Source organism: Spermophilus citellus, assembly GCF_964194105.1.
Source record: "Spermophilus citellus genome assembly, chromosome: 15".
Lineage (NCBI taxonomy): Eukaryota > Metazoa > Chordata > Mammalia > Rodentia > Sciuridae > Spermophilus > Spermophilus citellus.
The window spans coordinates 91,856,475-91,873,466 of NC_138195.1; the positions used below are offsets into that span (position 1 = coordinate 91,856,475).

Below are 16,992 nucleotides of genomic sequence, written 5' to 3' on the forward strand. Positions count from 1 at the left end.
GCCAGAACATGAAAATCTCAATTTCTTTTTTCCACTAAAAAAATTGATTTTATTTCTATACCTTAAAATACTTCTCCCTGTGGTTTGCCAGGACCCCCTCTGGTTCTCAGCTGCCTCCCTCCTCCCCTCCTAGTCTTCTATGAGGACTCTGAACATACATCCGACTTCCCATCCTGTCCAGGTGAGAAAAGTCCCCCAGAATCCTGTGCCAAACACCAAACCACATTTCCCAGAACAATATGCTATCCAGAGTTATTTCTTGCCTGTAAACTGTCATGACATCCAGGGTGTAGAAATGACTTATTGACACTAAAGGGTCAAAGAGACGAGCTGGATTTCCCCAAATCTATACCTCAATGGTCAGGTTGGGATCTTGGATTGACTGACTTTTTGTTGTAGGTGCAAAGAACGGGATTCCAGAGACCACATTCTGAGAAGTGGATTTAGGGAAACAGGCCAACTTCACACCCTGTTCTTAAATGGGCCGCCTTTCAATGGGCCCAGTCCCAGACTTACATTCATGATGCAAGTGAGAATTTGGGTCTTACTTTTCCATCTGCACACTTTGTCCCCGCAAGCACAAGCCCTGGGTCTGGCATGTCATCACCCAAGTACACGTGGGTCCCCCTGCACAGAATCCGGCCTCCTTCCTGCAGTGGGATATTTGTTTCTATGGAAACAGCATTGGTACCAATGACTGGTCGGCTGGCACCTCCTTGACACTGGATTTTTCCACATTTAGCATCTCTGGAAGAGTAAGAGAAAGCCCCGAAGAGGAGCAGTTAGGGACCACCCCTAAGCCACAGCGATGACCTCATCAGGATGCATGGATTCCTTACCTCACGTCACATTTGGCAAAGGAACTCTTGGAGTCCTTGCCACAGTTGCCATAGGGATCACCTGCGGAGTTGACCCTCTCGAAGCAGATCCCAGGGGCAGGTTTAGCACCTGGAATAGAAGCACAACAGCACCTTGGTCTCCAGCAAGTGTTTGTGGGTTTCTTTGGAACAGCCCTGGGCTTGGGGTGAAGGGGAGACAGGTTCTGTGTTCACAGGAATGGTGCCCAGCACCTTGGCTGACTCCTTGGGAGCTGGCCGGTGGAAGGCCGGAGGTCAACAGCGGGCACCCACTCAGCTCAGCTCCCAACAAAGCCCAGGTTTCATGGCGTCTGTTCTCGAGGCCTGCTGTCCAGGGCCCAGGGCGTGGCCTGGCTGTGCAGCCAGATTGGATCCAGAGCAGGAGGGAGTTGGTGGCTGGCTGCAGAGACGGGGAAGACTGCACTCTTTAGCAACATCCCACACAATTCCGGTGAGAAAATGCAAGCTGGGGCAGGCTCCAAAGAGTCACAATGACTAACGCGGGGAGTGATGAGAGAAGGAGAACAAATGAGCAAAGCAGCAATTTTGTACAATACTTTCAGTCCCAGAAAGCTTCCTATAGGAGCAAGCACTGGCTCAATTAGTGCCTATTCTTTGCAAGGCAGAGAATGTTCTGGGAGGCCACAGAGTCATAAACCCTGGTAGTCATTGTGCACAGCATGACAGGGCCCCGCAGAGAGGGTCATGGCAGCTGGAGAGCTCAGGAAGTGGCCATTTTTAGCTCATCTTCCAGCCAGGGAAGGAGACAGCATGTAATTGGAGACTGCAGTGCCGACACTTTGGAGAGCTCTCGACTCCTGTGCACAGTGGCATGTGTTGAGGACTTTAAGGGATGCAGGAAAAGACAGCACATCTTCTCTCCCACACTGGCCTCCTCTTTGGGCACCTCCCCTCGCATCACTTCCAACTGCCAGGAAGCCAACTTCCCAGAGCCCACCTCTGGCCCTTGCCCTTCTCTGCTCCCAACTCTGGGATGTTCCATTGGCCTTCCAAGGTGACAGCAGAGTTTCGATTCTGACTGGACGATGGGCAAGGCCTCCTCCCTAATCATACCCGTGGTTCTTTAATGTCTGCCTGTTTCCTCCTCCTTGGCTGCTGCCACACACAACTGTCCCACAAAACAAAATAGCTCAACACAACCGGCCCTTGCCCCAGAAGGGGTATGCAGCATGCCCAGTCAGTCCTGGACCTTGGCACTGAGCTCTCCAGTCCTCACCTCTTACTTTCCCATTCTTTAAATTTTAAAAGCCATTTTAGAGAGGCCTCCCCAAACTCTCTTTTTTTGTGGGGTGGGAGGTACTGGGGATTGAAGCCAGGGATACCCTACCACTGACCCCGTCCCCAGCCCCTTTTTATTTGAATATTTACCAGCACTTTCTGCCTTCCAGACACCAGGGCCACCGAGTGACCCAATTGCACAATACTGCCTGCTTAAAAATTGCAACAAGAAAGAGAAAACAGGGTAATGAATATGTTCCTTTGAAGTCGAGTGGCAAGTGGCAAGTGCTATGAAGGGGAGTAAAGTGGGTGAGAGGGTCTGGTTTTTAAAGAACTATTGGTCAGGAAAAACCTCCTGAAGAGGAGGCTCTGAGCTGAATCCCACCACTGTGTCCCACAGGGTGGGTCTCATTCTAGTACATGGAAGAAAAGCCTGGGGCATGGGGGTAGAAAGTGCAGCCTGACTTCATGGGGCCGTCAGGGCAGGAGGCTGGGCCCTTCCCTCCAGGGACTGGTCATGGAGGCCTCCTCCTGTGGGCCCCACCCTGAGTCTCAGGGCTAGAGAGCAGAATAAACCCAGCCCCGTAGCCCAAGTGAAGCCAGATTCCATGATATGGGACGCATGGTGCCATTGCCACCTGCCAAAGGCCTGATAAAATGGGGTAGGAAATAGCCAGTCGTCCTTTCCCACTTCATAAGACCATGACCAGGAAGGCCAGGAGCTCCTGGTGGACACAGGGCTCCTGGGACCAGGGGCGAGTTGATCCCACTCTGCCATCAACTCCACGCTGTCCTGATGTTCTTGTGGATCCTGTCCCTCTTACGATTTCTCTCTTAAGATTGTGAGCAGATGCCTAGAGAAACAAGGGGGAAGAGATTTCGGGGAGTCCTGGAGTTGGGGCACATGCTCTGCACAGTGGCATCTGTTTGAAAACCCCGAGTCATAGCTCAGGGACTTGCCTGCACCCATCTCTTCCTAACTGTGAATGAGGCTCCTTGTGGCTCTCGAGGCCTGGTTCATTCTGGAGCCCTCACAGCTCGGGCCTCCAGAACCTTGTCTTACTGAGTAGGCACCAGGAGACCCTCAGTAGACACCTGAGTAGATTGCTCTGTATTCCACTGGGAACAAAGGTCATCTTTCCCATGGTTATTCTCCTCATCTTAGCAAACATTTTAAGTCAATGCCACATCTCTGGTCATCAACCTGCCATTGGTGGGCACCCACTGGTAGTCATTGTGCTGGGAATGACATGTAGTATCCTTAGTCCTTGAAACCACCCTGTAAAGGTCCCCTTACCCTCATTTCACAGATTTTAACGCCAACGCTCAGAGTTTAACTTGCTGAAGATCACTATAGATATGGCAAAGGTGGGCTTGACTCATGGATATATAGCCCAAAGCATGGTATTTCCGCCCAGCCACAGTTCTGTGCTCCTCTCTTAGAACCACTTGGTTATCAACAGACCCCTCTTGTTCCTTCCTCTACAGGATGCAAACATGCTCTGATATGCCACCGGATGCAAGACCAGGCTCCAGCTCCACCAAATCTTTTTCCAAAGAATGACTTGACAGGCTGTGGTGCCAGCTGCTGTGTTTGCATATTGGGCGCAGAACTGAATTGGATAATGAATCCCTTGATTCTGAGCATGCTCAGTGGTGTTTCCTCTAAGAGAGGGAAATTAGAGATAGTTTATGCCTACTGATTTGGGAAAAGAAAGAAATCCCGAATAGGATGACCAGGAAGCTTCTGGGAGAGAATCAGTTCCTAAAGTCACAAAGCTTGTTGGAGTTTGGCCAATAAAACTCATTCCATTCTGGGGCTGGTTTGTCCAGTATCTGGAGCGATGCAGGATTCGAAAGGTTAACTTTCTGTCACTCCCAGGAAAGCACTAATGGCCTCCTTCCAAGAGTTTTATTCCCTTGATCTGTCACCCAGAGCATGAGGGAGTAGATGCCATGTCATAGTTTACTGTGGATGTATGGCCAGGACATGTCATTGCCAGTGGGGCACTGCAGTGACATGGCTCTCCGACATGAGGATGCCTGTTCTCATCCACTTAACCTGTGGTTTCTGCCATCGGGTCTCCAGGTTGTGAAGAGAAATCCCCAGTTTGAAACAAAGATGTTTAAAGAGCAAGGGCTTAAAACAAATCAAACTTATAAGAACACAAGCACTTAAGACTTGGTCCATTTCACAGCCCGCGCTCGCTACCCTACCTCTGGTGTTAACTTATAGGATGGTGCCATGAGAGGACAGTGAGGTCCCAGCTAGAGCTCTCCAGCACAGCCTGCTTACAGGAGAGCCGTGCAGTGGGAGGGCTTCCTCTGGGGGCCGGGGCCAACTTCCAGGGTTCACAAGAAAGACCTGAGCTGCAAAAGATATGGGATTGTTCGATGGCTGTGAAAATGCCTCTTCCATGCCCCTTCTTCTAGGAGCAAGGACGGGAAGTCCATTTTGCATGGTTCAGGCGGAGTTTGCTTTCCCACCCCATGTCAGGGGGTGAACTAAGATTCAAATTTGCCTCATCAGAGAGGTTCACCTCACAGGCTTTATGACTGGTCAATGCTGGGCATGTGGCCAAAGTAGGCAAGTCAGTGCCTTCCCTGGATCATGGCTGCTGACAAGGGTCCAGGCTGCCTGCCGTGTCCTTCAAGGTCTTCCTCCCTGTGGAAGCTGGGCTCGACCTCCCCCCTCCTCCTTCCTGCACACGTGACCTCTCCTGTATTTACTGTGCTTGCTTTTGCCCCTTGGGGAGCTCTAAGCCTCACCATGCATGGTTGTAAATATCTTGGAGCAGGGACACTCGGGCCAGCTGGGAGTACCCGAGTGAGGAAAGAGTGAGGGCAAGGCCCCTGGGGCCAGCCCGCCCTGCCCCAGCCCTCCCACAGGGTCCACGTGTGCCCACAGCGAAGAGCCTGAGCAGATGCCCGGGAGATGACCGTCCTGGGTTACCTTTTCCGAGACTCTGGATTTTCAGGTATTCCTTCCATGAAATTGAATGAAGTGAGTTTATGAGAAGAGAGACAACACTTCACTTCCTTGGAAGAGAAATCATTTCCTCCAAGTTGAGGTACAGTAAGATTACTTATAAGCAGGGAACTCAAATTGGGCTCTTGCTGTGGTTGGGAGCAGCTGCTGCTGGAGCTTCAGAAGAAAACGTTACAGGAAATGGATGCCAAGGTGCCACCCCCCAGCCAGCCTTCCTTGGGCGGAGCTCTCCTGACCCCAACCAGGTTACAGAGTAGAGGAGGGTCCCAAGAGTGAGTGATGCTGGTGGCTGCTGTGTGAGAGCTGTCGGCTGGCATCTGTCCTAGAGGCAGAATGATGGATAATTTGGGAGTGTGAATGGCTTCTGTCCACGTGTAAGACGTTACAAAGGCACATACTTGGGTTCACAGTTACTGCACTCAAAATGCCCGTCTTCAAGCCTCGACGGAGACGAGAGATTTCAGGTCTCTCTCTTGGAAAGAGTTTCCTCTCGCTCCTACATTACATCAATTTCATGTCTTTGAGTTCTTAATAATGGAACACTTAGATGTTTTGCCATTATCAAGAGATAAAATTTAGCCTTTCAGAGGGAATTTTGACAGCATGCTGTATTTTGTAATTATGTCAGAAGTGATAGATTTTAATGACCAGTTTTATCTTCAGAGTGATATGACTTATATTTGTAATTGTAATTTGGAAGTTCCCAATGTCATTATGTCTTTTGAAGGAGACATGACGGCATCTCAAATGAAGCCCACAATTTACTCATTCTAATCTTTTACTTAAAATGATTCTATTATGCAAATGTACCTCTCCAGCTCAGTCAATCAGCTCTTCTTGCCTGCTGCTCGTAACCCCCGTCCCTAACATCCACAGACAAGGAGCTTCCACAGACAACTGGAGACTCTTCTTCCCATCTCTCTTCTGCAGAGTGGCCTTGGTCTTCATCAGAAAATGAAGTCCAAGGGGACGCCTTTGATCATTTCCTTCTTATGCACTGGGATAAAAGGGAGATTTTCTCAATTCCTCTTGGCAAAAATGTCTTTTCTTCCCATCTGTAGTCACCAGCATTGTAAATGATTAGTAGATGCGTGGCCCCAGGTGGGTTTCCGCAATCCAAACTCATTTAAACCAGCCTTGCAGATAAACACTGAAAGTTTACCAGCCCATAAAAATCGTCTGGCCGGCTCACGCTGCATAAATCAAATGACACTAGGTTCTGGTGAGTGATAAAACAGATAACACTAACATATTTCAGGACTTCCCCAAGGCAAACTGTTTGTGGCTTTAGGCATGTAGTTATCATGGAATTATCTGTGAGATTAATCGTTGAGTCCCGTTTTCAGTCACCCTGCTGGGGCTTCTGTCAAACAAAGCACGAAAGTAAATTTGCTGCTTAAAGAAAAATATCCAGCCATATTTCAGCAGAGAGAAAGGTCATGTCACAACGACAGACGATCTTTGTGGATATTAAGACTAAGCTGGACAAAGAGAGCTAAACCAAGGGAGGCTGTTTGAACTGCAGATAACATTTATGTTTTTGACATCAACCTATGAAGTCTTGAGATGCAAGACTTGTGGGAGAAAAATTGATGAGAAAAAAAATTAAGCCCCCAGCCAACAGGAAAATTATCAACAGTATCAAAGAGAGCAATTGACAAATAAATTAGTAAATAAAAAAATCCAAAAGGTATTCTAAAAGCCTATCACTTTGCCAGTTAGGAATTGAGGCATATGTTTTGAATTTTCTATCATTTCATTTGCAGAATGATTTGGAAGCAGGATTATTGTACTGAAATATAATGCTGGATTGAGAAAAGCCCATTTCAAAAGGGAATGGTTAGCTGGAAGGGCGGGCTGTGTCCTGTCGGCCTTTGGGTCGCCAGCTCTGGAGCGTGAGTAACACACCTCCTGGATGTGGCTGGAGAATTCTGGGTGACTCAACAAGTTGGCCAGGTCTCCAGGGTCCAAGTGACATGGCCATCAGGCAAGGACTCAATGGGTCCTAGGCTCAGTTATTGTGCTTCCTAGGGGCCTCCAGTGGCCCCAGGGCAAATGTGTCCGGGTCTTGGGGCATTCTCCAACAGTAGGGAAACAGACCCTGAAAAATGCATCCTCCACAATAAGTCCCCCTTCTCAATCAGGGAGAGTGAACTCAAACCCACCCCGGCAGCAGCGTATTTCACTGCTCTCAACCCAGTACATCTGGCTGGCCAGGGGCCCAGCCGAGGAAGTCACCTCTGCCCTCAGGACTGCATCTGCCCAGGATCAGCGCTTCCCGAGAGGACACTGGGATGGAGTCACATCCTGACTCCACTCCAGGGCTGAGCAAGAGCACACAGGGACTGTGGGAAGCCTGTCCCTCTGGCAGAATCAGGGCTGTGGAGTCAGCATCTTACACAGAGCAGGACGTCAGTGAGTATTTCACAAGTGAGAGAACCTGGTGGCAGACGAGGATCTCTGCTCTCCAAGTCCCAGCTGGAGCTTCCCACCAATGGAGCTACGTGCACTTCCCTGGGTTGGTCCACACGGACCCCGTGCACTTCCAGCTGCCCCACTCCGGATGACGGAAACACCCTTCCTTTTCCACTCTGGCACGTGGCTACTTGCAGGCCACCTCACCAGTGATGTCTCCTAGATGGCTGCTCTACCCAACGTATCTTGCCCACGATCTTCTTACAACCCGTTTTATGAGCCCCAGGGACTTGAGCATCTTGCTCACCAGTCTGTGAGCAAAGTTCCAGAGCTCAGAGGCACTAGGTGCTGTGCATCAGGAATGATCCTGCAATGTGTTACACAGAACTGACTATGGGCCGTGTTAGAGGAAAACAGTGTGCTCTCAGGGTAAGTAGGGCACTACCCCCATTTTACAGATGAGGCTCCACAAGGTTGAGCAATTAGCTGAAGGCGTCCTTGCTAGTAAGTCATGTGTTCAGTGCCAGTCCCTCCTCTAAATCAGGTCATCCCATATGAGCGAAGGAGGGAGGGAAAAAGGAAGTATGTGGGAATGAAATGGAGTAAACCATGTTATGTGCACGTATAAACATCACAATGAACTATCATCTGTTATTATAAATCACTAATAGCAAAGAAAGGTCATCCTAATATGGAACTGGTGAACATATCACCTTGCATGCCACAGAAGACCTTGAAAACAAGTTAAAAATCTTGAGAAGGGGAGAGAATCCTGGATGACCTGGGGGACCCAGTGTGATCCCAAGAGTCCTTATACAAGTGAGGTAGGAGGATCAGAGTCAAAGAAATGAGACTATAGACGCAGAGGTCAGGGGACAGACAGTCACAGATGCTGCGTCAGGGCCCTGAAGATGGAAGGAGGGGCCGTGGGCCAAGGAATGCAGGTGGCCTCTGCAGGCCAGAGGAGGCAGGAAACAGCTGTCCCTGGAGTTTCCAGGGGCAGCGCTGCGCTGCCCTCACCTTGATTTTAGGATTCCTAATCTCCAGAAATGTAAGGTGGTAGATCTGTGCTGTCCTAAGCCACTGGGGTTGTGGTCATTCATTTACAGCAGTTACATTAATTTACATGGTCCCTTCACCTGGAGAACTGGGCAGCCCCGCCAACGTGTCAGGAGAGGGTCACACTGCACTTGCAAGGGAGTGTTAAAGGCCCATTCCAAGAAGCCCCTGGCACTGAAGGCCACAGCTTGTGGTGGTCCTCCATTTTCTTGGCTCTCCTGGGGAAGTTACTTGGTGATTTGTACAGAGGAGGGGCTGGAAGAGGGACCTTAAAACCAGGGAGTTCTGTGCCTGGGGCAGGTCTCCAAACCTGGTCCATGTGATGTGTTTGGTGCTTTGTGCACTGAACCACTCTTGGCAAACCCCACCATGGCCAGGCAATGGCCTGCCCAGCTACCAGCAGGAGGGTGGGCTGGAGCGAGCAGAGCTAAGCTGGAGGGGGCTGGAGGAAGCCCCCTCCCCAGGGAGCTGGTACAACTTCTAGGGCAGCCTCTGTCCTCACCCTTGGCTGCCAGGATGATGACTTTAAGCAGTAACTTCTCATTGCTCTCACTTCAGCGAAGCCCATCTGTGGGTAAGGCTGTCTGTCTGTCGGCCTGTCTGCCTGGCTCCTTCTCTCCATGGCCAGGCAGCTTGGGAAGGATTAGTCTGATGAGATAATAAATACCAGCCTTGGTCACCACGACCCAAGGGCACACGGCCAGCTGAGTCACACGATGCAGCAGTTCAGAGAGAGCCGCGGAGTTCCATCTGACCTCACTGTGGAAACGGGGCCAGGCGTTACGTCACGCAGGGCATGGAAGAGCATGCTCCACTCCAGAGCTCCGAGGGCTGCGTGTGCTCTGGCCACGGAATGCTCCTTGGAAGGGAGCACAGAACGGCCCTTGTAACTCAAGAAGGGAGATTACTGACTGCAGAGGGCTGGGGCAGATGGCCGTGGGTGATGCTGGAGGCCAGGAGGCTTGGGCCTGCAGCAGCCGCCACTGTCTCAAAGTGACCCTCCTCACCAAAAAGGTGTCTGGAGTCACTGAACCATTCAGAGCCCTATGGCCATGTGGCACGGTATGGCGAGTGCCTCTCAGTGCTTGCCATTACAACGAGGGTGCCCACCCTTGTGTGGAGAACCTCAGGGCTGCCCATGAAGGGGCCAGCTGAAGGCAGCTCAGGATCCAAGGATGAAGCACTGAGGCCAGAAACTGCAGGCCTCATTCCGCCTGCACGAGCAGGTCTATGAGTGAGGGTCGTTGTGTCCAGCCTGCTCTTTCTTCAGCCTCAGAAGTGCCAAGTGCAGAGGGGCATATCGGCTGGCCGGGGCATCGGGCTCCATGGGGACCCAGCTCCTGCAGACCTCCGTGGCTGGTCACTGCTTCCACACATCACATTGAAAATCTTCTGTGCTTCGTCACCAGTTTCGGCTCCAGGTTACTTCCCTCATCACCCCTGAAACCAGAACCTCACAGAGGCGCCTGACAGAGATCTGGGTCAGTGTCCCTCCTGCTAGAGCTGCTGTCTGAGCATGCTTGGCTTGTGGCGTGAGCCTGGCTGACCACAGTAGCCTTGCCATCACTGGGGCCTCTGGCCAGGACTGAGGTCATCTCTGGCCAATGGGAGGAGGGAGCTGGCAAGGCGAGGGAGAATTACAAGATGCTGAGAAAACCTCCGCTTAGGATTCTCAGCTGGAATTCTGAGCTGGAGACAGGCAGCAAAACCCAAATGGCAAACCAGGGCCGAGGTGCCTGGGCCCTGCGGGGCCCTGGATCTGCACCCTGAGGTGGAGCAGTGTAGGGGACACAGGCAGGGTGCTGGCTCCACCGTGTCCATCCAGGCTCTGTTTCCTCTTAAAGCCTCAGTGGGACTGTAGACCAAGACCTCACTTGCTCCTTGGGGTGACTGTGCACTGTGGGAGTCACACCTGCACACCGGGTCACCATGGTGGGGCTCCAGTTCCAGTCACGGGTCCCTAGGAAGCTGGCTTCCCACCCCAGAGCTTGAGCCCTTTCTGAGGGTTTATTGGAGGGTCAGAAGGGACAGATAGGCTAGTGCCCAGCTGAGGATGCCACTCTAGGATCTGCTGGACAGGGCACTGTGGCAGCCGTGTCCTGGCCACATGGGTGCCTTTTCTAGAACACACATCAAGCCCATCAGGCTGCCTTCATATCCAATGGCATCCCAGGCCCTCGCATTCCCGCCTCATGTCCCCCATTAGGGCCTGGTGCCCAGCCTCCCCACTGCTGGCCCTTCCACATCACAGGCTCCCATCTGAGTGCTCCCTGTACTTCCTGGTCATAGACCCTCTGGAGCACCAGGTCCCACTGGGGGCCCTCCAGATGCAGTGGCTCTCCCCTTGACACCCTCAGACCTGGGTTGGCAGCCTTGTTAGGGCATGAAGCATCCCCACCATCTGAGTGGTGGTGAAAAGTTCTGTCTGTCCGTCTGTCCTACTCAGTACCTGTGGTGTCCTGGCTGACCCATCTCTGTCACCCCATGGAGCATACAGTAGGTGTTTATGCTTCTCTTGTTAGACTGTGCTGAGCTCCGTGGGCAGTGGCCAGTTCACCCACTTCATCTCAGCATGTTCCCAGCCTCTTCCTGGGGGGCAGGTGCTCCCAACAGGATGGAATGGTTGTTTTGTGGGCGGTTCCTCCAGGAACAAGGACTTAGGAACAGACCACAATCCCCAACACCCAGTGTCAAGCTGGTGGCAGCCACATACCTGGTCCCCAGAGTGTGACACACTGCTGCTCGTGGGTCTGGCAGATGCCATTGTAGCAGTAGCCATCCACCCCCTGACACGGGTGTCCGTCGTGTAGGTACACGTTGGCCGGGCAGTGAGGACTGGCTCCCGTGCAGAACTCCGGGAGGTCACAGGAGTTGCCGGAGCCCCGGCATGCGGTCCCCGCAGGCTTCAGCTGAAAGGAGAGGGTGACTCAGTGCATGTACACAGAGGGCAGAGCAGAGCAAGGCCGTCTGAATACAGCCTACATGAAGGGGCAAGGACCTAGAAAGAAGATGCTTTTATAGCAGAGAGCACTCAAAGCCCAGCCCTGGGCTCTGGGATTGACCTCTCTGCCATAAGGGGGTGGGGCAACCAAGAGCAATGCATTTTTAATTGCAGGCAAGTAATGAGCACACAAGCTGCTGGGTGGCACCTGTCACCTCGGGTCACTGGGCAGGTAGATTCTTTTCTGGTTGCCAGCACCTTCCCCAGGTTGAAGTTGACATTGGCATCCAAAGTGTTGGAATTTGTGGGCAAGTTGACATAAATGGTTCCAAGAGCATAATCTAAAGGGCAATGTCACCTTGTCATGAAGTCATGGGACTAGCAACCTCCCTTTAGCACTTACTGGGGAGGGCTGGAGAGGTAAAAAGAGGGCGTGGTAAAAGGCATCAGAACGCCTCTGACCAATACCTCATCTTTTTGCAGTTGGGAAAATTAAGGCTCCGAGTGCCTTTTCTGAGGCTGCGCAGCCAAGGAACCCCACAACATGGGTGTGGTTTTCTGCCCACTCCTCAAAGGCAACGAGGCAAGACACCAGCCAACTTCTGGAAGGTCTAGGAATCTGAATGAACTTGTTCAAAGTTGTCAATGTGGACCACACTGGTAGTGCCACAAGACCCTCCCACCTCTTCCTCCCTGTGACCATCTTGATCCTCACCTGGTCGAGGCTCAGTCCCCTTCCCACCTTAGCAAGCCCCTTCTAGGCACCCCTCACCACCTGCAGCTGGGCCAGGGAGTACCAGCTTCTCATAACATTCCCCACAGGCCAACGACCACCAGGAAGGGTATCTTAATGCTGAATGTAAAAGGTATAATACTTCTAAATGACCAGGCCCCAGCAGGGCAGCTTGGAGGGAGTTTCTTGTAAGTGGCCTGCCACGATCAACTGCTTAATTAACAAGAAGTACAACTCTACCCTTAGAATCAGGCTTCTGTTCTGTGAGACATCAGCTGTGGGTAATGAGACAAGGGTCTGCCAAAGCAAATGCACTCAAGGGTCAAAGATGGCCAAGGCCCAAGGCTGCCACCCTGACTGTGCTGGACAGGGATGATATTAAGGTTGAGATATTGATGCAAAACCTCTGAAACAGCCCACATGGGTTCTGGCCCCACCTGCCAGATGTTCTTGGCATCAAGCAGATGGACTTAGCGTGAGTCTGGCGGGGGTATGAGTCTGATTCTCTGTGCACTGTTGTGTCATGGGGACAGGACCCCATGTGCCACCAACGACACAAATGTCGAGTGCAAGTGCTTTGGTCCTACTAGTTTTCAGTTCGTATGTGAATAATCTATCCCAGATGATTAGCAATTAAAGTGTAACTTTCACCGGAAGCTTAGAAGATATTGAAAAATAAGAGGTGGCTAATATGCATTTACTTGAAAAGGAGTGAGTTCATACCGCACAAGTACTGAAATCGTCCTGCTCTATTGCTTGCCTTGCATTGGATTGGATTTGAACCACCATGCTCATCTGTGACCTTGGTGCCAACTGTCAGGTGCCAACTGTCATTCTGCGGACTCACCTGACAGTCCTCGCAGCAGAGCCCGTGTGCGCACACAGCGTCTGGCTTCAGGGTGCAGGTGGTGGCGTTGCAGCAGCGATTTGTACATTCCTGGGGGCGGGGAATGGGATCTGTTTGACAGGGCCACACAGAGCAAAATCTCACACCAATGTCACACCTTAAAGGACTGCGAAAGAACCTGCGGGTCTAGCTTCCAACCTGCAAACCTGCCCGAGGGTCAGTGTCATCTGAAGAAAGCAGTTTCTGTTCTGTGTGGAACGGACTGGGCCTGCGAGCCCCTGGCAAAGTCAGGAGCACTCAGGGCCTTCAGGAGAGGTAAAATGGCTGGGATAGGAAGGCAGGGTGGCCAGACAGACCAAGGCTGGGCAGCAGGGCCTTGGGCCTTCAGAGCGGTCTCCACGCAGGGCTCATTGACATGAGCAGCAACAGGACCCTGGAGGACTGGGAAATTACTTATTCAAACACATACAGACAGCCTTGGCTCCTCCAAAGTGAACACTTTCGTGGGACTGGGGCTGTAGCTCAGTGGTAGAGAGCTTGCCTGGCATGTGTGAGGTCCAGTCACTGGCACCATAAAAACAAAACAGAGCAGAAACAGAACGCTTTCCTCCTGGGTGAAGTCAGATCTCGAGTATGAGCCCCAGTTCCCTGCAGTCAAGACAGGTGGATGTGGATGAGCCCCTTCCAGCACAGGTAGGCTGTTGGCTGAAGGTGCTCTGGGAGCCAGAACTGGACATCAGAATGGCTAAGAAGCCAGAAGGAGGGCTGGGGCCAAGCATACTGACTGTCGAGGGGTTTAAGCAGGTGGAATGCCAGGTGCCCTGCTCCCTCTGAAACAGAAACGAGAGAAGGGGCTCCTTTACTGCCCTGTGCTTCATAAGTACCTATTTCCTTTCCAACAAAAGAAATATGAGGTTAATACCTTTAACTTAGTTCTCAAAAAGCCTGCATGCATTTAGCCAATTTATGAAGTCTGTGTACAGCAGAGCATTCCAATGACTGAAAGACTGTACATTTTAGAAAAATTATCCTAAGATGGATCGATTCATAGAATCCTCAATACTGCTTAATTTATCAATGTTCTTTTTGTCAATGTACAATATGCTCTGATGAATTTATGGACTATTGGCTAGGGTGAAGCTAACTGTATACAAGTTTAATAGTGTAATAGTTTACTCCTGAACACTATCTTTTATGAAAAAATTATCATTGGTATCATAAATGCAATTAAAAAATTTTGTCAGTAATCAAGATTTATGGTGAGCCTGGGTACCTGAACTATGTCCTGTGTGAAACTCTATGAATTATGCTCTCATTTGGTGTTTACCATTTGCCCCTATCGTACATACTTCCAAAGTTGTTAAATTTTAAATGTTTGAGAACTTTATAAACATCCGGAATGTGTAATATATACAATAAGATAGAACTGCCAACCAGAAGTCATAGCTATAACTTTCATGCCAGCAAGGGTTTCCAGCTCGTGGACTTACAATTCTAAAAAAAAAGTTTAGCAACTTGCTTGATTTTTTCCAAAGAAGCTCATTAATTGCAATACCGATAGATGCCATCAAAGGGACAACCACACTGTATTGCTTGTTACGGTCTAAGTGGCTCAACTGGTGATAGATCAACCAAATGAGAGATGTCCTTAAGATTCTAAATGAAGCCAGCCATCCTATATCTGGGTTCCCAAGTCCTTTAAGAACCCTGCCCCCTCCCCAAATCACCAAAAATATAAGCAGCCGCTCAAATGGAAATAATGGAAATGCAGCCAAGTAGAATGTCTGACTTCAAAGGGGATTGATAATGTGAGAAAGATAACTAAGTTTAAGAGAGATTCGCAAGCTCCCGGCATGCTAGCGACTCTAAACAAGGAGATAAGGTTGCCTTCCCATCCTGCTGGCTGGAGGAGTGAGCAAGCCTTCTGCGGATATGAATCCGCCTCCCTGTACTGCAGGGCTGCGACAGTCACTTGCCTTTTAACTACACTGAATCCACTTCCTCTGCAGTACCATATTTCTCAGAAGAGACGAACTCTTCATGGGGTCATACATTTTTATTTTAGTACTGCATAGAGACACAACAGAACGAATGAATACCAAGTCTCCAAAGAAGAAAGAATAATGGAGCCATTAGGAGGCCTCCCTCCACACGGCCTAATTGTCATTCCACACAGTGGTGGCAGATGTGGATTCAGTCACAATGAACTGGGATACAACTGGAATGCATCTTCCTGAAATGAAACTGGGGGGGGGTGCTGTTTCTGGGAGTGGGGGCTCAGAGGCAAGGTCCAGCTTATGCTGTGTTGCCTACCTACGTGGCAACACACTGAGCCTTTCTGTGGGCCAGAGGCTACAGGAATACCTGCAGGGCCCGAGAACTGGGGAGCAGGAGAGAGCTCAGGTAACAGGTCTGAAAGTCCAACAGACCGAGAGCTCTAATGAGACTCAAAGTCTCCGGGTGGGGCAGTTTGGAAACTGGAAATGGGCTGCCACAGTGCTGGTTGCAGCTGGAACTACAACCTGGAAAAGCAAATCATGCAAAATTTTAAAGAACAAACCAGCAAGTGAGGCAGAAGGCTCACTGTGACTTGGACAAATTTCTTGGAGGGGAGAACATTACAGGAAGGGAAGGAGAGATCTCTTTAAAACATCAAGAGCTCACTTTACAAAATAAGGATCCCTAACCACAGAAACCCAAAGGTGGAAGTTACAGGCCAGTAGAACGTGGCTTGCCATAGGAGGAGTTTACAACCAGCTGTGATCTGGAGGGAGGGTAGGCACCCTGCCAAAGCTGCGCCACCCTTCATGGAGACGAAGTGGATTGGAAGAGAGTGGCCAGCAGGTGTCAGGTGCCAAGTATTTGCTGACATGATGGTGGTGGCGACGGCAGCTACGGAGGTGGCAGTGGCTATAGGAGTTATTGGCGGGGTGCTGGTTAGTGGGGATGTTGGTCTGGTGATGGGGATGACTGCGGAGGTGGTGATGTTGGCCGTGGTGGTGGTAGATGGAACAAAGGACTGCTAATGGGGTCATTCCAAACCTGGGAGTTTATGGCTCCATGAAGAGCTACCATTAATAAACAATTACAAGGAGTTCAAATCAAAGACAAACCACTGTAAGTCAACATGGCCTCTCCTGAGAAATATGGGTAACTTAAGCCAATTATGTTTCCTATTTAAGTCATTTTCAAGGCTCTTTCCCTGTGCCTGCCCCATCCCAAGCTGGTTCTACGTTTTCCTTTGCTCATCTTAAGGAGTGTCTGTAACATGGTAATTAGGACTTGTTCCGACACAACAATCACTCCCGGTGCATCCCGAGCACAATTAACCACCACTGTGAACAAGCCGTTATCCTTAAGTTCCGAGTTTGACCAGGGCATGAAAGATGGTGCAAAGCCACCTCCACATGGTTGTAGAAACTGTCAGACCAAGACCGGTCCTCCTGGTATGGAAAACCCTAGAGACGGGTCATGGTAAGCCTTCTCCTACCCACTGGTTGGGTGAGGGACACAGGGACATGCTGGATGCTTTGGAGTCTAAGCTTGGTTTTCCTTCCCTCCTGGTCCCCTTTCAGAGCAAACTTCTGAGACACTTTAAACCCCTCTTAGCCCATCTGCAAATTTAGCTGAGCTGGCCTTGCACCTGATGAACACTTTGGCTTGTCTACGCTCTCAGGGAGGGAGGGGACCCCACAGGCTACACAAACTCCTTGTTTTGATTGATTCTAAACACGACCTCCTCCATGCTTTATAGGGAGGTGCTACTGTGTCCCCTCTTTCCTTCTCAGGACTCTTCAGACATTAAAAAGTGGCTGCTAGACATTTTTTTTATGTTGATTATCTTGGGACCTATAGAAACAAGAAAATTTCCCGAGATTGACTGGCATTAAATAATCCCTGGGCTGGATGAAA

The 16,992-nt window shown here is 50.5% G+C and overlaps 1 protein-coding gene across 1 annotated transcript in view; it reads right to left on the reverse strand.

Moving 5' to 3' along the window:
- ADAM12 (ADAM metallopeptidase domain 12) overlaps positions 1 to 16,992 on the reverse strand; it is a 330,028-nt gene that overhangs the window by 44,367 nt on the left and 268,669 nt on the right. Inside the window, exons 13-16 of the mRNA XM_081267967.1 lie at positions 13,081 to 13,170; positions 11,273 to 11,468; positions 840 to 948; positions 549 to 747 (exon numbers count right to left, since the gene is read on the reverse strand). Coding sequence (XP_081124093.1) covers positions 549 to 747; positions 840 to 948; positions 11,273 to 11,468; positions 13,081 to 13,170 — 594 coding nt within the window. The remainder of the gene's footprint in view (positions 1 to 548; positions 748 to 839; positions 949 to 11,272; positions 11,469 to 13,080; positions 13,171 to 16,992) is intronic.